The 25,847-nt window shown below is 41.7% G+C and overlaps 1 protein-coding gene across 9 annotated transcripts in view; it reads right to left on the reverse strand.

The window, feature by feature from the left end:
* The window catches only part of VPS13B (vacuolar protein sorting 13 homolog B), a 1,237,203-nt gene that overhangs the window by 989,492 nt on the left and 221,864 nt on the right, over nucleotides 1–25,847 (reverse strand). For 8 of the 9 annotated variants that reach the window (XM_033933145.1, XM_033933154.1, XM_033933146.1 and 5 more), the window contains one exon: nucleotides 5,336–5,520. In XM_033933145.1, the coding sequence (XP_033789036.1) occupies nucleotides 5,336–5,520 (185 nt within the window). Of the gene's footprint in view, nucleotides 1–5,335; nucleotides 5,521–7,052; nucleotides 7,663–25,847 lie in introns of those variants that run through there. The other variant, XM_033933152.1, reaches the window with a different exon arrangement.

The following is a 25,847-nucleotide window of genomic DNA, read 5'->3' on the forward strand; positions in this document are numbered from 1 at the left end:
AATGAGAAACACCACTTTCCAAGTGAGTTACTTCAGATAAGCCGTACACATTGGTTCAAATGGAAGCTTCATCAATTGAGCAAGAACAACATTGAGGTCCCAAACCATAGGAAGTGGCTTGAAAGGAGGTTTGATATTGAAAAGTCCTTTCATGAATCTGGAAACCACTGGATGAGCACAGCGGGGTTTCCCTTCAATAGGCTGATGGAAAGCCACAATTGCACTGAGATGGACTCGGATTGATGAAGATTTGAGACTAGAAGTGGATAAGTGCAAAAGGTAATCCAAAACAGAGGATAAGGAGGAATGTTGAGGCTCCATATCATGAGAAAAACACCACGCAGAAAATCTAGTCCATTTTTGATGATAGCATTGTCTAATGGTAGGCTTCCTAGAAGCCTCTAAAATGTCTCTGACAGGCTGAAAAAACTGAAAAGCAGTCATGTTAAGAGGTACCAAGCTGTCAGGTGTAGAGACTACAGATTGGGATGAAGCAGAGATCCCTGACTCTGTGTAAGCAGAGATGGAAAAACTGGTAGAAGATATGGCTCCCTTCTGCTGAGTTGAAAAAGAAGGGAGTACCAAGGCTGTCTCGGCCACCAAGGAGCAATCAGAATCATGGTGGCATGATCGTTCTTCAACTTGACAAGAGTCTTGAGAATGAGAGGAAATGGAGGGAATGCATAGAGGAAGAGATTTGTCCATTCCAGAAGAAAAGCATCTGCCTCGAGGCGATGAGGAGAGTATATCCTGGAGCAGAACTGAAGCAATTTGTAGTTGTGGGGGAGCTGCAAAGAAGTCTATATGAGGCGTTCCCCACTGTGAAAAAAAATGTGATGAAGAGGCGAGGAATGGAGTATCCATTCGTGAGGTTGCAGAAGACGAATCAAGTTGTCCGCCAAGAAATTTCTCGTCCCTTGGATGTAGACAGCTTTGAGGAAGGTGTTGTAGCGGATTGCCTAGTCCCAAACCTTCAGAGCTTCTTAACAAAGGGAGCCAGATCCCGTCCCTCCCTGTTTGTTGACATAATACATGGCGACTTGGTTGTCCGTCCGAATGAGGACTGCCTGGTCGTGAGGAAGATGCTGAAGTGTTGAGAGCATGGAAAATTGCTCAGAGTTCCAACAGATTGATGTGACATTGACGATCCGTACTGGTCCAGTGGCCTTGTGTACAGAGACCATCGATATGGGCGCCCCAAGCGTAGGTCAAAGAATCTGTCGTGAGGACCTTCTGATGAGGGGACGTTTGAAAAAGCAAGCATCTGGAGAGATTGGAAGAGAGCATCCACCAACGGAGAGACTGCTTCAATGAAGGAGTGACTGTTATGTGTCGAGAAAGTGGGTTGCAAACCTACGTCCATTGAGAAGCCAGGGTCCACTGAGGAATTCTGAGGTGAAGTTTGGCAATAGGAGTCACGTGTACTGTGGAGGCCATGTGACCTAGGAGTACCATCATGTGTCTCGCTGAAATGGAAGAGCGGGAAAACACTGTATGACAGAGTTGAAGGAGAGCTTCCAGACATTGTTGTGGAAGGAATGCTCTGAGTTGGATAGTATCCAGAACAGCTCCGATGAATTGTAGATTCTGTGAGGGTTGAAGTTTGGATTTGGGAAAGTTGATTTCGAATCCCAAACTTTGTAGGAACCACGTAGTCTGTTGGGTCGTTACAATAACCCCTTGAGATGTTGAAATACCTGAAGACCATGGTTCCTTAGAGCTGCTGCTACCACTACCAGGCATTTGGTGAACACTCTGGGGGAGAAAGCGAGGCCAAAGGGCAGCACTCTGTATTGATAATGCAGATTCCCCACCTGAAATCTGAGGTATTGATGGGAGGCCGGATGAATGGGCATATGAGTGTAAGCCTCCTTGAGATCCAGAGAGCATAACCAGTCGTTCTGATTGAGAAGGGGATAAAGGGATGCCAGAAACAACATTCATAATTTTTCTTTGACTAAAAATATGTTGAGAGCCCTGAGATCCAGAATGGGCCACAGATCGCCCATCTTCTTAGGAACAAGGAAGTAACGGGAGTAAACCCCCTGTTCTGCTGTTCCAAAGGAACTGGTTCGATGGCATGTAGACGAGGCAGAGCTTGAGCTTCCTGAAGAAGAAGGGCGGTTTGGGATGGACTGGAAGGATACTCTCTTGGAGGAAGCTCTGGTGGAACCTGAGTGAAATGAAGAGAGTATCCTTCCCTGATGATGGACAGCACCCAGAGGTCGGATGTAATTGTTGTCCATCGGTGGTAAAAATGATGGAGACGACCGCCTATGGGGGAAGAGAAGTCAGAGACAGAATGGTGGAGTTATGCTCTGTTTTAAACAGTCAAAAAGGCTGGGTAGCCTTAGGTGCAGCAGAAGGTTGAGATTTTTGTTGCTTCTGAGGCTGCTGTTTCTTAGGAGGAGAGCGAGTGTAAGGAGCCGTCCTCGGAGCAAAACGCCTCTGGTAAATAAGGGTAGGGCGTGTAGGCTTGGCAGGAACTGGCTTTGGCTTAGGTCTGACAATAGAAGCAAAGGATTTTTCATGTTCAGACAATTTCTTGGTGGCTGCCTCGATAGATTCATCGAAGAGGTCATTGCTTGCACAAGGAATATTAGCCAAGCGGTCCTGAAGATTAGGAGATCCATGTCAATGGTACGAAGCCAGGACAGGCGACACACTGCTACAGAACAAGCAGCCGCCCAGGCAGATAACTCAAAGGCATCATAAGACGACTGAAGTAGATGTAATCTGAGTTGTGATAGAGAAGCGATGACTTCCTGAAATTCAAAGTGCTTTTGAGTGTCTAAATAAGTAAGAAATTTAGGCAAAAGAGCAATAAGGAATTCAAAATAAGTGACAAAATGGAAATTATAATTGAGGACTTTAGAGGACATCATGGCATTTTGATAGATGTGATGTCCAAATTTGTCCATAGTTTTCCCTTCTCTTCCAGGAGGAACTGTAGCATAAACCTTGGAAGGATAAGATCTTTTCAAGGAAGACTCCACAAGTAGGGATTGGTGAGATAACTGTGAATTCTCAAATCCTTTACAATGGAGAGTTTTATATCTGGAGTCTAATTTGCCTGGAACAGCTGAAATTGCATAAGGAGTCTCCAGGCATCTGGTAAAAGTTTGAGACAAAAGCTTGTGAATAGGAAGCTTAAGTGACTCTTCTGGAGGTTGAGGAAGATGCATGACTTCGAGATACTCCTTAGAGTATTTGGAACCAGCATCCAATTGAAGGTCCAAGTCCACAGCCATCTGACGAAGAAAAGAGGAGAAAGATAGCTGATCCGGTAATGCCTTGCCTCGAGAAGGACTCGAGGTCATCGAGGCAGCCTGGGTCGAAGATGAAGCTTTGGCTGGAAAAAAGGCATCAAAAGAATAGGGAGACTTAGACGAGGCAATCGAACCCGCTGAGTCTTCGAGGTGTGGAAGTGGAGACCTCAAACGAGGTGTCGGCGGTCTAGTAGAAGTAGGTGTAGATCGAGGCTTAGTTGAAGAAGGACACTCCTTAGAAGAACTATGCCTGGAAGGATGCCTCAATGAAGGTCTCAATTGTCAGTGAGAACGGTGCTTGGAAGCAGATCTTGAAGATCGAGGAGACTTCGCCCCGGAAAGGGAAGCAGCCGATGCCAAAGAATGGATAGGACTGGAGGCTGTGGATCGAAGCTCCAGAGGCTTGATGGAGGAACCTCGATGCACTCCCAAAGACTCTACTCCTTGTATGGAGTGTGAGGATTCCTGCTGAGGCACTTGCAAAGAATCTGCTCCTTGCTTCACATGCTTAGATGCCAGACCAGACACTCGCAGAGACTCTGCTCCCTGCATAGAGTGTGTAGACTCAGACTGAGGCATAGGAAGAGGCTTGACCTCGCGGGAGTCTGTAGAATGTCCAGACTGGAATAGAGTAGCTAGCTTCGGTCCCATTTTGGTGAGGAACTGAACAAATTGCTGCTCTAACATGGTCTGGAAAGAGGCCGACAAGGATGGAGCCGCGTCTGAAACCGGACCAACTGCCTTGGTTGGAGATTCCACCGAGGCAGTGGAAATGTGCTTCGACTTAGAAGTCTTAGGCACCTTAAGCACACTGGTGGAACCGTCTGCTGAGCTATCTGACCTGAGGAAACAGGAGGAGATACAGCAGACGTCATCAAGGAAAGAGGCACTGCAAACGAAGGTCTGATGAGGCTCAAGGTCGAAGCAGTGGAGGCAGGAGGGCCGTCGGTCGAAGGTGAGACCGAGGTCGGCTTCGGAGTCGAAGAAGTGGTCGAATCCAGCTGGAAGAGCTTCTCCACTGAAAGTAGATGACGTTTAAGGGCTCGAGGTTGAAGAGTAGCACAGCGTTCGCACGACTTTGGATGATGTTATGGCCCAAGGCATTTGAGGCACCTGGTGTGTGGGTCCGTGAGAGAAATCGCATGTTGACATTGGCTACACTTCTTGAAGCCTGTTGCTGGCCGCGACATAGAAGGAAAAACAGCCGCTGCAAGGTCGAAGCCCCTGGGCTGCGACCGAGCGGCCTGCCCTGGCAGCCGAGCGGAACAAATTTAAAAAAAATTTTTTTTTTTAAATTAGAAATAAAAGAAATAAAGTACAGCGATTCATGAAGAAAAATAACACAAACCACGGTGAGAGAAGACACGAAGTGAGAAAGTTAAACGCAGAGTCAAAGACGGACTTCTTGGCTCTGTGGAAAACTGAGAACTAAGGAGACGCGCCCTACTCTGGGCAGGAAGGCACTCACGCATGTGCAGTGCGGTCAACTTGAAATTTCTAGTTTCTACAAGCAAGTCTGCTTGCGAGGCTTCCGCATCCGAGCTCTGTCGATGACGTCACCCATATGTGAGAAAAGGCTGCCTGCTTGTTCTGGGATGATGAGCTATTTTACATGTTTTGCATCTGGAGTAAGCTAAATAATGCTGCATTAGAGCACCAAAACCAGCTTTAGAACCCTATACACGTTAAGGGTCAAATAACAAAGGGTGGTGCCCTAACACCTACCCCCTAAATACACAAATTTCCCTCCTTCCATCTTCATTTTTTTCTGATACTAGGTTATGCTACCATTCTATAATGGAGCCTGGATGCCCAAGTGTCATTATAGAACAGGCTCCTACCATATGACCTCAGAATGCCTAAATGAAGACAATCAGTTGTAGCACTTTCCCCTTGATGATGACTTACATTCTGGATATAAAGTCTGAGTAATAAATCATCATCCGTGCATAGTCATATCTATAAGAAATCTCAATAATAAAGGTATACACCAACTCATATCTTCAAATTTGCAATCATTTTTTAATAAAAATTTCCAAGCATTTACAAATGTTGTGTCTCCTTACCGGACGTGTGGAAGACTTCACTGAGCAAAGACTCATTTATTATAGCTGAACTTGAATTCCCCATGTTACGTGACCAGCTTTGATAAATAGCTTCTAATAAGAGAGTTTGAGCTCTAGTTGCTTGTACTGTCAGGTTTGGAAGCTCAAATATCCATTCTGCTACTGGAACATGTGATCTTTTATTCCTTTAAAAAATAAAAATTACTCTATTTCATACAAGAAATTACTGAGTTGAGAAATATAGCATTATTAATACCTGGAATTTGCCTTCCATTGTTTAACCTGATAAAGTGAATACACTTCTCCCTCTGTATTCGTGGTTTCAGCAATCGCGGTTTCGATTATTCACGTTTTTTAGCTTGCTGGCTCCTTCCCCCCCAAATTACGTCAGCCTGCATAGAAAAATCACTGATTCCAAGCACTTTCTTCACCGTGTTTTGCCTCTCCTTGCCTCTCCTTCAGGAACAGGCCAGGTCTCCCACCATGTTATTCACGGTTTCACCATATTCACGATGGTTTTTAATAGAAAACAGAGAATAACATATGAAAAAGTTATTCACATTTTTTCTGTATTCAAAGGGAGAAGTGTACTTCCTAAATTTTAAAACATGTTTTAGTTTCTCTATATGATAGCTTTTCAACCTGCTCTTCCAATTCCAGCCCCTTTTTCTTCTATACTTGAGATTAATAAAGCATTTTATGAAGGAAGTGATGTTACTCAGCAAGATGAATGCATGAGCTGAGTGCTCCATCTGCTCATTATCATTGCATCAAAGCAAAATTCCCTCTCAATTGAAAATGAAAAACGAAAAACAATAAAATAAAAAAAATTATTACTGGAGCATGAAATTTATAAAACAGAAACAAAGAAAAGACCATTTGGAAGCCCAGATAAAAAAAAACAAAAAGAAAACTGATATGGTTTTCCAAACAAGTAGTGAAAAATAAAGACAAAAGAGTTGGTGTTTGTGAAATATAAAAAGAAAAACTCAAGAAGAGATACACAGAAGGGGATACAAGATGAAATTGAAAGAAGTCAAGAGAGAGATAATTCTGGCAAAAGCAGAAGAGCAAATGGCTGGAAATGTATAAACAAGGGTAACAAAAAAATTTCAGGTATTATATTACTGAAAGGCAAACAGATTTGTGTCTCCCTAGGACCACAACAGACACCTGAAATGTAGATGCGGCCGTCTGAGCTGATCATGGGCAAGGGAATCCCCGATCAGCTGAGCCGGCAGGCCATTAATAGTTTTTCCCTTTTACAGATTATGATCTCATGGAAATTAATTTAATGCTGAGCTTACATATAGCTAAATCATCATGCAGGCTTTGAAGCAATTTACAAACAATCAAATCAAGTTATAATCTAATTAGGTACTTTGAACTTCCCAAACGGGCTCACAATCTAACTATAGTACCAAAAAAATATTTATATATGACAGAGATATATAAAATCAAGATATATAAAATCAAGATATATAAAAAGAAGGACAAGAAAGAAGAAAATACTTTAGAGAAAACCTCAAAACATTAGTATCAAAGTACCTAAAAAGATCCAAAAAATTATTAAACACAAAAAAAGTAGTCATTCACCACTCTTAGGGCTCCTTTTACTAAGCTGCGATAGCGGTTTTAGCGCGCTTAGCGTGCACTGAATTGCCACGCGCGCTAGATTTAATGCCTGCATTGAGCTGGCATTAGTTCTAGCCGTGTAGCGCGGGTTTAGCATGCACACTACAAACGCTAACGCAGCTTAGTAAAAGGAGCCCTTAGTCTCAATCAAATAAGCCCTGAAATTTAGCAATCCTGGAAGGTTTCTCCCGAATGTAGAGAGAAGGTCCATCCTCTCACAAGACAAAATAGCAATCTTTATGGTGCATCACAAATCCCAAAAGACAGTCGACATTATTTTCCCCAGCCGACGGAGCCATTTTCAGGATTACGAGAAGAATTCAAGTCTCATCCTCAGTCACTAAATTCAAGTCTCATCCACAATCACAAAATGCCATAAAAAGTTGTTTGATTCTGCTTAAAATACCCAAGACATATTTTCAAAATGTCCAATCAAACCCATTTTTGTTTGACATTTAGCAAATGCAGCACTCAACTTCCTTATGCATAAATATTCAAGCAGAGTAATGTGTACACATTCTGATGAAATGCCAGCAGCCTCTGCTATCTCATTTAAGGTTAAATTGGCAATCTTCCATCACAATTCGGTGAACTTGATCAAATATTTCATTGGTTGTTGCTGTTTTTGGCTGTCCAGAGTGTTTTTCTTCAGCAATGCTTCTCCAGTCATGTTAAAACTCAGCATGCTTTCACTATTGAAAATGAAGGAGGCACATCAGCATACACTGTGTCTAACTGAGATTTAATTTCAGTAGGTGATTTTCCCTTCAAATGAAGGAATTTTATCATGGCACAATACTCAATTTTGTCCATTTTTTATAAAATGGAACATTTATTGACATGACAAAATTAGATGTTAGACCAACTTAAAAATCTAGCCATATATGTTTGTCAACACCAACTATTGGACAGCTACAGAAATGTGATGCTAATCTTGCTCACGCTGGAAACTTTTCAATTGACCCTCGTATGTTCTTAAATTAGGTCTATACTGAATATACAAATTAAGTCACTTAAGCAATGGAATGCATCTTTTTATTATCAGGCATCTCTAATCTGGAATGATTTACTATATTATTTTATTTTTTTAATTTATTTATAGAATTTTACAATATTACCAAGCATATACATCTTGTACAGTAAAGTGAGATCAAACAACATACTGAACTAAATTTCCAAAATTAAGATATACCACAATCATAATTCAGTTTGAAAATAAAAATAGATAAATAAAGTAATAATGATCTAGCTGATCACACACTAGTCCTCCATATATTGGATCCAAGATTTAAAGAGTAGGACAAATATAAATCAAATTAATTAAAAGAAAATCCATGTCTTACTACAGTGCGGGGAGCTAACCTTCCATGGGCGCTGTTATTCCCTTTTCAAGACATTTCGCTGAGAGAAAACTAATCAGTTGAGACGGTTCTGTAAAAATATACTTCAATGATAAATATCTAACCACACATTTACATGGATATCTCAGAAAGAAAATACCCCCTATTTGAGTCACTCCAGGTTTTAGAAGTAGAAATTCTTTCCTTCTTTTTTGAGTCTCTCTAGAGACATTGGGGAAAATCTGAATATGATGTCCCAGGAAGTCTTTGGACCTATTTTTAAAGAAAAGTTTTAATATCCAATCCTTGTCTGGAGCCAAAGCGACAGACAACAAGAGAGTGGCTGGAACAGCCAATTCTCTATCCGATTGTTCCAGTATTGCGGAAATGTCCAATGATCTCTCCCGGGGTTCCTCAATTTTTCCTTCTTCTTTGGATTGGGGCTTGGCAGGAAGGTAATACACTCTTGTAAGAGGAGGTAAGGAGCTTTCAGGAATTTCCAATATTTCCATAAAATACCTTTTCACCATTTCTCTAGGAGAAGTTGACAAGATCTTTGGAAAATTTATAAATCTCAAATTGTTAATTCGACCATTATTCTCCTGCGCTTCCAACTTCCTCCTGAGTATTATATTATCTTTAACCAGCAAATCTTGATTTTGTTTCAAAGACATTAGCTCCTTACTTATATTTTGTGACTCTGTTTTTAATTGAGAAATATCCTGCTTTAAGACATTTATTTCTTCTTTTTGTTCTTTTAATTCTTTGTCCAAACTTTTTATTTGAGGATTTAAAGAATTCCCCAAATTCACTATCAAGTCCCACAATGCATCAAGTGTAACTTTAGGGGGTTTTGTAGGTGAAAAAAGTTGTAATGGTGTAGTATCTAAATGTTCTGAAGTTAGCTTTACCTCAGTGGCGTCTTGTATTCCCCCAGCCTCTGTTGTCCCGGTCGCAAGTCCTTGCAGAGAGAGCATGTCACTCTGCGTTGTTGTGTTCGGCGAGCCCTCCATGCTAGCCTCTGGGAACGAAGAAGAAGCTACCTCCTCGGGTGCATTCTGGTCCCGTGGAGAGCTAGCTGCTTGCGGCGTCGGTTGAAGGGGAGGCGTCCTGATGTCGGGGCTGAGAGTGACATCGAGCCCAGGGGATCTCACCACCGCGCTACTCTCCGGTGGCGTCCCTAGCGAGCTGGCACCCGACTCTTCTTGCTCCCATTGTAGGCGTCGGAGAAAATCATCAATGGTAACTGCGGCAAGGAGGCCAAGTTCCTGGAGGTGCTAGGGGATTGCTTCCTGGAGCAAATGGTAAAAGAGCCGACAAGAGGCGACGCCACCTTGGACTTGGTCCTAAATGGTCTCACCGGACCGATAACAGAAGTAGAAGTCGTGGTTCCACTGGGAACGAGTGATCACAATGTAATCAACTTTAAACTTGACATCGGGAAAGGGAAACATGCCAAAACCTTAACCACCACCTTAAACTTTAAAAAGGGTAAATACGATTGCATGAGAGCCATGGTAACAAAACGACTCGAGAAGATGGTGGACAAACTTGAAACAGTAGACCAGGCATGGTGCCTATTGAAAAATACTATTGCAGAAGCACAAGATCTCTACATTCCGAGGATTTCCAAAGATCGGAGAACTAAAGGCAAAGGAGAACCAGCATGGCTTACCATACAGGTGAAGGAAGCCATAAAAGAAAAGAAGGACTCTTTCAAAAAATGGAAATGCACGAAGACAACCGAAGCCTGGAACAAACATAAAGATGAACAGAAGAAATGTCACAAGGCGGTGAGGGATGCAAAACAGGACTATGAGGAAAAAATAGCCCGGGAGGCCAAAAACTTCAAGCCCTTCTTTAGATACGTGAAAGGGAAAAAACCTGCAAAAGAGGCAGTGGGACCCTTGGACGACATGGGAAGAAAAGGGTACATCAAGGAAGATAAACAAATCGCAGACAAACTAAATTCCTTCTTTGCGTCTGTCTTTACGAAGGAGGACACCTCAACAATACCTGAAGTGGAGAAACTGTTTACAGGAGAAATAAAGGACAGCCTCACCACAGTTGAAGTGAACTTAGATCAGATATACTACCAGATCGACAAACTTAAAAGTGACAAATCCCCTGGACCGGATGAAATTCACCCGAGAGTCTTGAAGGAATTGAAGGTCGAAATCGGAGAGTTACTGCAAAAACTTGCAAACCTGTCAATCAGAACTGGTCAGATACCAGACGACTGGAGGAAAGCGAACGTCACGCCAATTTTCAAAAAAGGATCGAGAGGAGAACCGGGCAACTATAGACCTGTGAGTCTTACATCTGTCCCCGGCAAGATGATTGAATCACTGATCAAGGATAGCATAGTTCAGCACTTGGACACACATGACTTGATGAAACCCAGTCAACATGGATTCAGGAAAGGGAAATCGTGTTTGACGAATTTACTCCAATTCTTTGAGACCGTGAACGAGCAAATTGATAGTGGAAAGCCGGTGGACATAATATACTTGGACTTCCAGAAAGCATTTGACAAAGTTCCACACAAAAGACTTCTTAGGAAACTACAAAGCCATGGCATAGAGGGAGATATACAAAGATGGATAGGCAAATGGCTGGAAAACAGGAAGCAGAGAGTGGGCATAAATGGGAAGTTCTCCGACTGGGAGAAAGTGACTAGTGGTGTACCCCAAGGCTCGGTACTTGGGCCGATCCTTTTTAATATTTATATCAATGACCTGGAAAACGGAACATCCAGTGAGATCATCAAGTTTGCAGACGACACAAAACTCTGCCGGGCAATCAGATCGCAGGAGGACAGTGAGGAACTCCAGAGCGACTTGTGTCGGTTAGAAAAATGGGCGGAGAAATGGCAGATGAAGTTCAACGTGGAGAAATGCAAGGTAATGCATTTAGGCAGTAAAAATAAGGAATACGAGTACAGAATGTCAGGTGCAACTCTGGGAAAAAGTGAACAAGAAAGGGATCTGGGTGTACTGATAGATAGGACCCTGAAGCCGTCGGCACAATGCGCGGCAGCGGCAAATAAGGCAAATAGAATGTTGGGCATGATAAAGAAAGGAATCTCGAGTAGATCGGAGAAAGTTATAATGCCGCTTTATAGGGCAATGGTCAGACCCCACTTGGAATACTGCGTCCAACATTGGTCTCCCTACTTAAAGAAGGATATAAAACTGCTGGAGAGGGTGCAGAGACGAGCAACTAAACTAGTGAAGGGTATGGAGAAACTGGAATATGAGGATCGACTTAAAACACTGGGATTGTTCTCCCTTGAGAAAAGGAGACTGCGTGGGGACATGATCGAAACCTTCAAAATACTGAAAGGAATCGACAAAATAGAGCAGAAAAAACTATTTACATTGTCCAATTTGACACTGACAAGAGGACATGAAATGAAGCTAAGGGGGGGCAAGTTCAGGACTAATATCAGGAAGTTCTGCTTCACACAGAGAGTGGTTGACATCTGGAATACTCTCCCAGGGGAGATTATTGCGGAATCGACAGTCCTAGGCAAACTAGATGCATATCTCCTTGAGAGAGGCATATAAAGATATGGTTGGCTATAAAATAAGCCAGGTGTATACCTAGCAGGGCCTCCGCGTGTGCGGATCGCCGGACTTGATGGACCGAAGGTCTGATCCGGAGATGGCGCTTCTTATGTTCTTATGTTCTTATGTTCTTATGTAACCGCTGGAGTTAAGGGTCGCCGGGAGGCTCCTCAGACGTTCCTTCCCCGTCTTTTCGGCATAGTTAGAGGAAACTTTTGACGGCGTCCTCACTGCAGCAGACATGCAGCGGCCATCTTGGATCCTCTGTAAGACTTTTACTGCCGCTTCGGTACTATTTTTTAATTAGATTAGAAGTTCATTATACAGTTTTTATGAAACTTTTTAAAAACATTTTCATTTATGAAATTTTTATCTTGAAATTGATTATGATTTGTGTTTAATGTATTTTATGATATTTGGTAGTATACTATGTTTAACGGGGTCTGTTTCCAGTAGTTGAATTCATTGCGATCTGCCATGAACTCATAAGGGCTTTGGTGGAATACAAATGGAAATGTAATGTAATTCATTTTTGATTTGATTTGGCCCCAAATATGTTATTCATATTTGTACAAATAGCAATTTAAATTTGTATATGAATACTCCTGAGCTTTTCTGTGCTAAATCCTACTGAAATAAACACTTGATCTTTGGTTTCATTATTTGTTATATTAAAACTTGATGCCCATTATTTGTATTTGGTATTCATATTCAGCTGAATAATAAAATATGCTATTCGGTAGAACTCTAAAACGTAAGCCTACAGATATTAGCAAGAAAATTGAGGCCAGTTGATTACATTGTTCAATTTCTGTTCTGTAACTTGTATCTCCTTATTCTGCTTTGTTATTGTTTTATATTTTTATAAACCATTTTGAATTATCTATTGCACAGGTGTCAAAGTCGGTCCTCGAGGGCCGGAATCCAGTCGGGTTTTCAGGATTTCCCCAATGAATATGCATGAGATCTATGTGCATGCACTGCTTTCAATGCATATTCATTGGGGAAATCCTGAAAACCCGACTGGATTACGGCCCTCGAGGAGGGACTTTGACACCCCTGATCTATTAGATCATGAAAATGGTATATAAATCTAAGTAAAATTACAAATCCCTTTCTCCAGCTGGGTGGAATGAATACAAATTTTACTACAGTTCTTGCTCTTAAAGTTTTAGCATATAGCATCTTTCATTTCATTTTTTTAATTCAAATAAAACCAGTTTATCCAAACATTCATATCTAATACTTGCCTTATGCATTTTTTCATTTTAATCAAACAAAAAATCTTTCTATCAAGTTAATTTTATTTATAATTCTCAACAAAAATACTGAAGCTAGGAGCTCAATGCATGCATTTAGTATAACAGGTTAAAAACTAACAATTCAAATATTATTCTTTAGGGGAAAATAAATCCTAATATAACAAGTGGAGCAGGCAAGTCATTAAAATTAAACTTGGACAAACCCCAAAATAAATTTAGGAAATAAGGAACAAGTAAGTCTTGCTGTGGAGTGGCATGAAGTGAAAATTAATCAGTCTTAATTATCAATCATCATAACTGTTTACAGTGTTTCTCAAGTTGATCTTGGAGTACCCCCTTGCCAGTCAGGATTTCAGGATATCCACAATGAATATACATAAACTTGATTTGCTTACACTGCCTCCATTATATGTCAATTTCTTTCATGCATATTCATTATGAATGTTATGACGATCTTCAAGAAAAGTTCAAAGAGAGATCTGGGAAACTACAGACCAATGAATCTGACTTCAGTACCAGGAAAGATTGTAGAGGCGCTGATAAAGGACCGCATCATTGATCACCTTAATGGACACAAACTGATGACCAGCCAGCACGGCTTCAGCAAAGAAAAATCTTGCTTGACAAACTTACTGCACTTCTTCGAAAGAGAAAATGGGCAGATAAGACAAGGATGACCCAGTCTTCATCATATATCTTGATTTTCAAAAGGCATTCGACAAGGTTCTGCATGAATATCTACTTCAAGAAAATTGCGAGCCATGGAATCAAGGGTGATATACTCACGTGGATTAAAAACTGGTTGGTGGATAGGAAACAGAGAGTGGGGTGAATGGACAATACTCAGACTGGAAAAGCATCACGAGTGGAGTGCCGCAGGGTTCGGTGCTCAGGCCTGTGCTCTTCAACATATTTATAAATGACCTAGAAATTGGCACGACGAGTGAGGTGATTAAATTTGCGGACGATACAAAGTTATTCAGAGTAGTGAGGACACGGAAGGATTGCGAAGACCTACAAAGAGACAAATATGCTCGAGGAATGGGCCGTGAAATGGCAAATGAGGTTCAACATGGATAAGTGCAAGGTGATGCTTGTCGGTAACAAAAATCATATGCACGAATACAGGATATCCAGTGCTATACTCGGAGAGAGCCCCCAGGAAAGAGACTTGGGAGTACTTGTAGAAAAGTCAATGAAACCATCCGCGCAATGCGCAGCAGTGGCGAAATGGGCAAACTGAATGCTAGGAATGATTAAGAAGGGGATCACAAACAGATCTGAAAAGGTTATCATGCCATTATACCGGGCCATGGTATGCCCCCAGTTGGAATACTGTGTCCAACACTGGTCGCCGTACATGAAAAAGGACATAGTACTACTCGAAAGGGTCCAGAGAAGAGCAACAAAAACGGTTAAGGGACTGGAGGAGTTGCTGTATAACGAGAGACTAGAGAAACTGGGCCTCTTCTCCCTTGAAAAGAGAAGACTCAGAGGGGACATGATCGAAACATTCAAGATACTTAAGGGAATTGACTTAGTAGAGAAAGAGAGATTGTTCACCCTCTCCAATGTGAAGGGAACGAGAGGGCACTCGCTAAAATTAGAAGGGAAAAGATTCCATACAAACGTAAGGAAGTTCTTCTTCACCCAGAGAGTGGTAGAAATCTGGAACACTCTTCCAGAGGCTGTTATAGGGGAAAGCACCCTTTAGGGATTAAAGACAAGGTTGGATAAGTTCCTACTGGAACAGAACATATGCAGGTAACGCTAGATTCAAATAGGGCACTGGTCTTTGACCTAAGGGCTGTCGCGTGAGCGGACTGCTGGGCACGATGGACCACTGGTCTGACCCAGCAGCGGCAAATCTTGTTCTTATAGCCTTTATTTGGTCCATGAAGGTCTTAAATAACAAACTTAAAAATTCCTTAAAATTGTAACTGCCCTCCCCCCCCAAAAAAAAACCCAGAAATATTTGTTAAAGAATTCTCTGTTGTCCTTTAATTTCTTCCTTTCACTCTTGAGCCTCACAATGCCACTTTTGCACTTTCTCCTATCATTAGCATAACTAAAATGTCTTATTCTCCTATTTTACCATATTAGCTAGTTTTTCTTCCATTATAGCTTTGCTTTTCTGGCTACTTTACCAGCCTCTCAAAGCTTTTCCATATTTTTGCCTATCTTCCTCTTTCTGTGATCTCTTGCAGTTTATAAGGACCATCTTTTTCCTCTTACCTCTTCAGCTTTTGAGAATCAAAGTGACTTCTTTATATTACTTTATTTACTTTCCTAACAAGTTTTTTTTATCTTAAAAATAGTTCCTTTCAATTCCCTAATCCCTTATGTGTCCTGTTTGTCTGTTTTGATTAGATCGTAAGCTCTGTTGAGCAGGGATTCTCTCTTACATGTTAAATGTACATCGCTGCATACGTGTAGCAGTGCTATAGAAATGTTAAGTAGTAGTAGTTTTATCCACAGTTTGTCTACTTTTTCTTGATGTTTCCTTCCAGTTAATTAGCTCCTTGACGTATTCCCCTATCTTGACAAAATTATTTTTGTTGACTTCTGGAACCTTTGCTTTTGAATAAGCCATCTCCAAAGTCACAGTATGAGAAAAACAAGCTTAGTACATTAGGCCATAAAATTTACATCATTAAGACTATAGGCCAAAAATAAATATCTAATACATCGATGTTCACGTTCAAAGATTTCAGATACCATACCTCTTTGCACATATGGAAATCAAAACTTTATTAGCTGAAAAAATTAATTTGCCTTCATCAAAATTCTTGTTCAAATTCCATGAAAAATTGTATAGACCTAAATCAGAATACAGTGTTCTCCCGTGAATTCGTGGTTCGAAGATTCGCTCATTCGTGGTCTGTTCTGACCGCCTCTTCCTGTAGTAAAGTTGGGCTATACCAATCAGGTGCTATGTGTCAAAGCAGCTCCTGATTGGTGTAGCCCGACTTTACTACAGGAAGAGGCAGTCGGAGGAGACCGAGAGTGATTTTCTTCACCCGCCAGCGCTCCAACTGCCCTCTCCTGCCTCTTCTCCTGGAACAGAATCCCCGTGAATTTCGGGGGAGTACTGTATACATAATCAAACTATAAAGCATGAGACTTATTTCTTTGTTACTAATTTTGTGGCCATTTTTTTTCTTAAGAAGAGCTGCAGAATCAGCACACGATTAAGTACTGATGAGTGGACACCTCTGATTTCTAAACATTATCAGGTTTGTTCAAAGTGCAATCATTAGGTTCTTGTAGGAGGTTGCTGGCATATTTTGGTTACATGTGAACTATTACATTTTATACTTAAAACAAATTTTGGGAAATATCTTGCACGGTCCAGCCATGCATTTTGGAATTTAATATAAATTCAAGTGCCAGCAATTCCATTCACTGTAAAGTGTTGATGTTCAGAGAATGGCTTGCTGTTCTTAAAAACTACACTATGGAAATGTTTCTTAGCAGATTTGTGAACTTGCATACATTGGTAATGCTATGTATAAAGTATATAAGCACCCTGGTCATAGGTGGAACAGATTCCAAATGCAAAGATGCTTTTAATACAGTTGTTACAAATTTTTTTTTATTTATGTTAGTTAGTTAATTAGTTAGTTAGTTAGCCCGTCCTCCCTAGGAGCTCAGAACGGGTCACGGGTTGTACATACCAATAGATGACACTGCTGGCAAATGTGGGAAATTACTAAATCTTAAGTTCTTTCACCTATTAATATTATTCAAAGCTTCAAGCTTCCTATGTATGCTTCTTTTTGTTGCACTACTGATACTTTCTCATCAACATCTGAACCACATTTTTTTAAACTCCAGTATCAGCCTGTATAGTGCCTAATTAACAGACCATTATCTCTATTTTCAGAAACAAAGGAGCCAAGTTACCTAGCAAAGACTTCCAAATGTAGGATACCTTCCCATAAAATCTCCAGAGAAAAAAACAGGTCTCACCAATGAAGAGACAATTCCTTGAAGAAAGGGTTTTGCTATACATAATAAAGGCTCTTTGTTTTCCATGGTCTCATTCACTCCTCCGCCTCCCACAGCAACACTCTAACCATGCAAATCTCCTACCAGTGATATGTCATCCTTCAAGACCTCTACAGTGGACAAGGTTTCCACATGAGGCACCTCAACAGAGCCAATATACATTGGCTACAGAGGCCAATTGCCTTGTATTATTGGTGGGATCATCCAGAACTCTGGGGAGAAAGAAATTTCCAGCTCCATTGGGGACACTGAGCATCCTTCTGCTGATGTCACCCCCTAGCAAGTCATCTGGAGTTTGCAGTGCTACCACATTGGACACCAAACAAAGCTGTCCATAGGGTCAGTAATTGGATAAAATGTTGCTGTGCATAAAATGGGGAGATTACTAGCTAACTTGGTGCGCCCACACAAAACCCGCCATATCATTACTTCTATTAAAGATAAACGAGGCGTTACGCATGTTACTCACTCGGCCGTCACAGAACAATTCGTGCAATTCTACACAGACCTATACACCGCGCAACCTTATGACAAAACTGCTAGTGATTGTTTCTTTCAGGGCCTCTGTCTACCTACTTTGACGGACAATCAATGCCATGCCCTTAATGGTCCTATTCTAGGAGAAGAACTGCAGACTGCTATTAAAAAGCTCAAGCTGGCCAAAACTCCGGGCCCAGATGGCTTCGGCCCCGAATTCTATAAGTTATTGGACCCCCCGGCACTAGCTTCTCTACAACAATACTTTATGGGACTCCGAGGTGTTACTCCTCCCGGAGACTCACATAACAGGGCACACGTTATTATTCTCCCTAAGCCCGGGCGCCCACTTGATGCTTTGGGGTCTTACCGCCCCATCTCCCTTCTTAACCAGGATGTAAAACTTTTGGCTAGCATCTTAGCGTCGCGTCTCAATAAATTCTTACCCGCGCTCATCCATGAAGACCAAGTTGGTTTTGTGCCTGGCAGGCACGCATCCATGAATCTCTTACGGGCCCTTGCAGTGTTACAACACCCTCGCGCCACCTCCGACAAGGCGCTTATCACTAGCTTGGATGTAGAAAAAGCGTTCGATATGGTCTCTTGGCCCCATCTCTTTTGGACGCTTGGCAGATTCAGGATCAAGGGGGACTTCATCGCCTGGTTGTCAGCTCTGTACCATCGCCCCAAGTCCCAACTCCTGGTGAATGGAGGACGCTCTCACCCATTTCCTCTGGGACGGGGCACTCGTCAGGGTTGCCCGCTATCGCCCCTCCTCTTCCTTCTCTCGCTTGAACCTCTGGCGGCTCGTATTCGCCAAGATGTAGAGTTGGAGGGTCTGAGGGTGGGCTCCAATGAATTTCGCATCAGTATGTTCGCGGATGACATGCTCTTATATGTTAACAATGCTGACCGGACAATGCCCGCCCTGATGTCCCTCATTCGTGCGTATGGAGTCTTTTCTGGTTTAAAAATTAATTTTGAGAAAACGGAGGCTCTCTTGTTAGGGGGCTCACAGATGGAGCCTGGTGTAGGAGTCTTGGTGTAGGTATTGCCCCGGGAAAGCTGAAGTACTTAGGTATTATGCTTTATAGAGATCCGCTCAAGTTGTACGAGGCTAACATATCTGCTACTATCGGATGGATCAAAACTTTATGTCTTAAATGGCAATCACTGCCTCTTTCGCTTTTGGGGCGTGTGGCCTTGGTTAAAATGGTGATGTTCCCGAAATTACTCTACCCACTACAAACTATACCCGTTTGGGTTACCCGTGCAGATGAGCGCGCCTATCAGTCAATTATTTGCTCCTTTGTGTGGAGGGGGAGGAGAGCACGTATTAACTCCACTAAACTGACCCAGAGTCGAGATCGTGGGGGCCTGGGCTTGCCATCCCTCCGTATATATAACGTAGCCGCACTACTTCGCTGGATTCATGAGCAACTGGTTTCATCGCGCCGCTATTCACCTGAATCCTTACTAGAGGAATGCTGCTTGCCCTGGTCCTTTTCCTCCTTCCTTCATGGAACGGGGAGAGGGGGTGCGCAGCCCCGCTCCACTATCTTACCTTTCCTCCTTCCATTCAGGCGGGCGTGGTGCTGGTGGCGAACTCTTCAGAATAGATCGCCTACTGTATCCCCATTTCTCTCTCTCCTCTGGAATCCTAACTTTGCATCCGGAGTGGGGTGCCTGGCGGGACTGGGGGATCGAACTGCCCATACCACGACTGTGGGGGATGTCTTGGCCTTAGGTGGGGGGGAATTCCCTTCCTTTGCACAAATGCGGATGGCATGGCACCTACCCCCTGCACACATGTACACTTATTTGCAAATTCACCACTATTTTCACTCCTGGGCACGTGCGCATGGGGATAACTGGAGAAGTGGCCCTTTGGACTTGGTTTTTCTTGCCACCCCTACTGCCTCTAACAAGATTTCTACATGGTATAAGGCGGGGAGAGATCATTTCGGAGAGGGATGCCTACGTATCTTGGGGGGTGAGTGGTCCACAGAGCTTGGCATGCAGGTGTCTATAGACGACCTTAAGCCCCTATTTCAAACCCTATACTTACATGTGAAGGCCGCGGGCCTGCAGGAAACACAATACAAAATATTACATAGGTCCTACATCACTAGAGCTAGAGGCTATCACATGGGCTTGTGGGGTACTGACACATGCACTAAATGTACATCCCACAAGGGTGACTATGTTCATTCATTTTACACTTGCCCCAAACTGCACTTTTGGAGTCAGGTACAGCTCCACTTGGCGGCTGTCTTGCAGCATGCCGTACCCTGGAATCCACCTGCCCTGTTACTGGGAGATATCACGGATTTCAACCAACAAGGACTGGAGTTTTCAGCCCACAAATACATCCTCCACGCGCTCCTTGTGGGCAAACAACTCATCTTAAAGTTTTAGGCTTCTGAAGAGGTTCCGACCTATTGCATTTGGACAGCGAGGATGCAACTCCAAGCACGGTTTGAATTGGACACTTATGCGTCCCATCCCCAGCCCCATTGGAAACACTATTGCTCCCTTTGGAGGGAATCTCTAGCTCGGATTGCTTAGCCACTCAGTAGAGAGGGCTCCTGCATTGTATGTGTTCGTGCACGACTCCCATGACTCTGTATATCCTGACTCTGTATATCATGACTCTGTATATCATAACTCTGTATTTTCATGTTTACATCATGTATTCCTCTCTCGGGTAGGGTGAAGCAGGTCACAAAATTTGAATAATTGTATATTTCAGTCTTGCATAATTGAGTACCATTCCTTTCTTGCTCAGGTGACTCAAGTCAACAAGAATACAATAAAGACGTATAAGTGTGTGTCCGTTGGGCTGTTTGAGGTATGTTTGGAGGTGTGTGTGATTTGACTGGGGTATGTATGATGTGCGATTGTGGTGGATCGTTTGGGGATCCTTGTTGATGTTGCAGTTTCTCTAATTAGAAATTTTGAGCGAGGGATGCTGGACGGTTCACTGTTATCCCTTATAGCTAGCTGATTGATATTAGCCGGGGTGTTGACCATCATTTTCATACTACATCACCTGTGCATTCTTATGTTCCTGTTTACGCTTATGACCCGCTTATATTATGTTTGTTTGGGTGGGCGTATTGAACTGATGATCTGTGGCTCAATTCCCCAGGTACATTGCTATGTTTTCTTATACTTCTGTATTGCCTTTACGCTGTATCATTGATGTAAGTGGCTGTCCATGCGTTTCTTGTCTTAATAAACATGATATTTAAAAAAAAAAAAAAAATGTTGCTGTGCTTCTTTCTGCTTTTTACACATCAGGGCACTCAAAAATAACTTTTTCAAAGTAATGCAGAAATGTAGTGGAGTGCTGCACTAGGCGCTCCTTTTACAAAGCCGCACTAGGGCCTTAACGCGCGGAATAGTGCGTGCTAAACCGCTTCCTTTTGAGCAGGTGGTAGAATTCCGGCTAGCACACGCTAATCTGGTGCGTGCGATAAAACCACTAGCGTGGCTTTGTAAAAGGAGTCCTAGGTGTCCACCACCTTGGATCCTGATTTATAAGGAATTTGAATAGCTCATGCAAAAATTCATATAAATGTAACAGACTGCTTAATGCTAGCATACCAATTATCTCTATACCATTTTACTTTATCTTTTTAGAAGAAATTGTCATCAATGAAAGCAAAATTACCGTTAAATGTAATGCTAAGAAATGCAAGGTCATGCATTCGTGCTGCAAAAACCCGAGGGAACAGTACAGTTTAGGGGGTGAAGAATTTATGTGCACAACAGAAGAGCGGGACTTGTGTGTGATTGTATGTGATGATCTTAAGGTGGCCAAACAGGTTGAAAAGGTGACGGCGAAAGCTAGAAGGATGCTATGTTGCATAGGGAGAGGTATGGCCAGTAGAAAAAAGGAGGTATTGATGCCTCTGTATAAGACTTTGGTGAGACCTCATTTAGAATATTGTGTACAATATTGTGTTCAAAAAGATATAAAAATGATGGAGTCGGTTCAGAGGAAGGCTACTAAAATGGTATGTGGTCTTCATCATAAGGCGTATGGGAACAGACTTAAAGATCTCAATCTGTATAATTTGGAGGAAAGGCGGGAAAGGGGAGATATGATAGAGACGTTTAAATATCTATGTAATGTAAATGCACGAGTCGAGTCTCTTTCATTTGAAAGAAAACTCTGCAATGAAAGGGCATAGGATGAAGTTAAGAGGTGACAGGCTCCGGAGTAATCTAAGGAAATACTTTTTTATTTTACAGAAAGGGTGGTAGATGCATGGAACAGTCTCCAAGAAGAGGTGGTGGAGACAGAAACTATCTGAATTCAGAAGAGCCTGGGATAGGCATATGAGATCTTTCAGAGAAAGAGATAATGGTTACTGTGGATGGGCAGACTAGATGGACCATTTGGCCTTTATCTGCCATCATGTTTCTATGTTTCTACTTCTGTCAAGTTATTCTTTATGCATCATGTATGGTTACACACTCAATCATCACTTCCATCACATTCATCTAAATTCTGATTTTATTTTAAAAGTTTTTAAAGATGTTAAAGAATATAAAACTTAACACATAGGGCTCCTTTTACTAAGGTGCGCTAGCGTTTTTAGCGTACGCAGAAGATTAGCGCACGCTAGCCGAAAAATTACTTTCTGCTTAAAAGGAGGTGATAGCAGCTAGCGTGCGCATTTTAGCTTGCGCTATTCCGTGTGTTAAGGCCCTAACGCACCTTTGTAAAAGGAGCCCATATCAACCACAAATGATGTTTTTTAAATTAATTATCTAGTTCAGAAAACAATGGATACCACTTTCCTAATCTTACAGACATCAAAGTACCTATAATTAAAACATAAATTAAAACTTGAACGTTGGTAAATAGTTGATTTGGCAATCCATGCTACTGTTTTAAATCTCCACACTCTTACATCTTTTAGAAAATATCTGAAAGACATGTTATTTAAGAAAAATATTTCAATTCTAGATTTTTGCTATTCTTATGTGTGACAATTTGTTAGATATCTGTTTTTATTTATTTTATTTTAATTATGCAATATTTTTAGGGACAGGTTAGATATCACTAACAGATCAGCAATTTCTTGTTTGATTTCTGAGATGTATATAATCTGGTCCAGGTGATTTAACTAAACTAAACTAAGCCTTAGGTTTATATACCGCATCTTCTCCACTGAAGTGGAGCTCGACACGGTTTACAGAGTTTAAAAAATATGGGAAGAGAGAAGAGAAAGATTTTACAAAGCATAAAAAGAGGGGATGTAATCAGGAGAAGAGATTATTATATGCTAGAGAAGAGCCAGGTTTATCACTCTAACTTGTCAATTTGGCTTAGTAGGTCTTCCAGGTTCACTGAGATTTCTTTCAATTCCTCCTTCTCATCACCCTTGAAAACCATTTCCGGTTCATGAAGATTTCTTCCATCTTCTTCCATAAAGACTGAAGCAAAGAATTCATTCAATTTCTCCGCCATGGCCTTATTCTCCCTGAGCACACCTTTTACTCCTTGATCATCCTCCAACAGTCCCACAGATTCCCTCACAGGTTTTCTACTTTTGATGTACCTAGAAAAATTATTACTATGAGTTTTTGCCTCTTTGGCAAGTTGTTCTTCATATTCTTGTTTAGCTTTCTTTATCAATGCTTTGCATCCAACTTGCCATTGCCTATGTCTCTCCTTATTTTCATCACTTTCTATATTCTTTAAAGGATGTTTTCTTGACTGTAATAGCCTCTTTCACTTCACTTTTTAACCACGCCAGCTCTCATTTTCTCTTCTTTCTACCTTTTTTAATACGTAGAATACATCTGGTCTGGGCTTTCATGATGGTATTTTTAAACAATATCCATGCCAGGCTTACACTTCTGACCTTTGCCACAGACCTTTTTAGCTTCTTTTTACTATTTTCCTATTTTATCATAGTCGCCCTTGCGAAAATTAAATGCTGCTATAGTAGATTTCTTTAACGACGTCACTCCAGTTATCAGCTCAAACTTGATCACATAACATCGTGCTTCTTAACTGCGTAACCAAAAGTTCTACGCGATTTACAAAAGATTATAAACTAAAGACAAGTTAAGAATGACAGAAAGATATTATTTATCTAGCAGCATAGACAAATTTATAACCTAGCAGTAATAACAAGTAAGAAGAGGAAGTGAGAAGATTACATTACATTAGAGATTTCTATTCCGCCATTACCATGCAGTTCAAGGCGGATTACAAAAGAGTTATAAACGGTGGGTTACAATGGTAGATTATCAGTCGTTTCTAGAGAAGGTAAAGAGTAGATCAGGTAGTATCTGTGTGGTGTGAGGAAGGAAGGTATATGTGATGTTAGAACTGTTTCAGGAATTTTTTGAAGAGTATAGATAACTAAAGATAATTTAAGAATGACAGAAAGAAATTATTTAACTAAGTATTTTGAAAAGAGATAAGTTTTTAGTTGAGTTCTGAAATGTTTATAAGAACAGGCTCCAAGCAATAACAATCGAAATTCTCTGTCATGTGAAGCTGCTTGGAATGCTAAAGTATGGCCAAGAAATTTCTTGCTTTTACAGCCCTGTAAACAGGGCATGAGATTTTCTACTATTTTTATATGATTCTAGAGAGAATCTATTAACCATATAAAATGGAGCGGTACCATATATAACCTTATAGCAAAAGCAACTCAACTTAAACAAAACACGAGCCTCCATTGGCAGCCAATGCAACTCACAATAGAATGAAGTCCACATGATCATATTTTTTAAGACCGTAGAATATTCTAACCGCTGTATTCTGAATCAATATGAGTCTAACCATGACTTTCTTGGGTATTGTTAAATATACAATATTACAATAATCCAAAAGACTCAGTAATAAAGATTGTACCAGAAGTTTAAAAGCAGAAAAATCAAAAAAGGGTTTAATGGTACGTAGTTTCCATAGCGTGTAATAACCCTTACATACCACAGCATGATCACTGTTTCCCAGCAGACCCAACACAGTTAACTCCTGTACTATGTCCTGCATGCCACTAATGACCTCCAGACATCCAGTTTGTGGAGTCTCCAGTCCGAAGAAGCTGAATCTTCTGCCCCATGGAAGGCAGGCAGAGCTTCTGATTTATGGAATGGAAACATCACTTTGGGCAGAAAGGAGGAAACAGTATGTAAGGGCACTGAATCCTCCGAGAAGGAAAGGTAAGGGCCCTGGTACAGGAGAGGCCTGTAACTCAGAAATCCTCCAAACTTAGATGACTGCCACCATAAACACCACCTTCAGAGTAACTTCCTTAACAGAAGATAACCCACAGGGGCTCAAACGGAGCCCTGAATAGCACTCGGAGATTCAAACTGAGATCCCATGAAGGAAAGGTAGAATGAAGTAGGGGGGGGTCGCAGATGTGTTGCCCCCTTCTGAAACTGAACCAAAGAAATGCCCTATACTTTCCCTCATAAACTAGAAATTGCAGCCACCTGGACCCTCAGGGAGCTCAGAGCCAATCCTTGATCCAGACCTTACTGCAGGAACTCGAGCCCTCCAAGGAGAAGGAGACCATTCCCTGCACCATGATTCAAAAACACACTAGACCATGAAATAAACCAGAGCACAGAAGACTTCCTAGATCAGAACAGCACAGAGTCCACTGTGGCAGAGAAACCATGCTTCTCTAAATGCTTCCCTAAATGCTTCCTCTCAGGTTAGACCATTAGCAGAAAGGATTCGGGTTTTCCAATTTTACTGGCCCAGCCAGAGAAAACTTGAACCCCTTGGCAACGGAAGAGGCTCCTCCACCTGAAGTCACCAGAGATTTGCATAACAGGGTCTGCAAGGCCTGTCCAGAGCCACCAGCAGGACCAGATAAAGATGAATTGCAATCCTAAACAGCTCTAAATTGTTCAGAACCATCACATTGGGAAAAGTTAACAATGTGATGGTTTTGAACAAAGTTGCTTCATTACTTGCCCTGATGCAGCGGTGCACTTTTTGATCAACTTGAAATACTGACCACTTTGGGTTGTGTAGTGGCGGCTACTAAAATATGAGCAATAAGAAGGAATTAAATATCCTGGACAAGAGTGTTTGGGGTGGGGGGGGGGGAATGGGGCGTGGGGGTGGATATTGATCTGTTTTTTGTTGGGTTCATTCAATCTCAAGAAACCATGCAACAGACTCTTATCCTGAGTTTTGTTAAGGTTGTATTTGTTTTCAGAGTGTTGT

This window comes from Geotrypetes seraphini, chromosome 2 (genome assembly GCF_902459505.1).
Source record: "Geotrypetes seraphini chromosome 2, aGeoSer1.1, whole genome shotgun sequence".
In the NCBI taxonomy this organism is placed as follows: domain Eukaryota; kingdom Metazoa; phylum Chordata; class Amphibia; order Gymnophiona; family Dermophiidae; genus Geotrypetes; species Geotrypetes seraphini.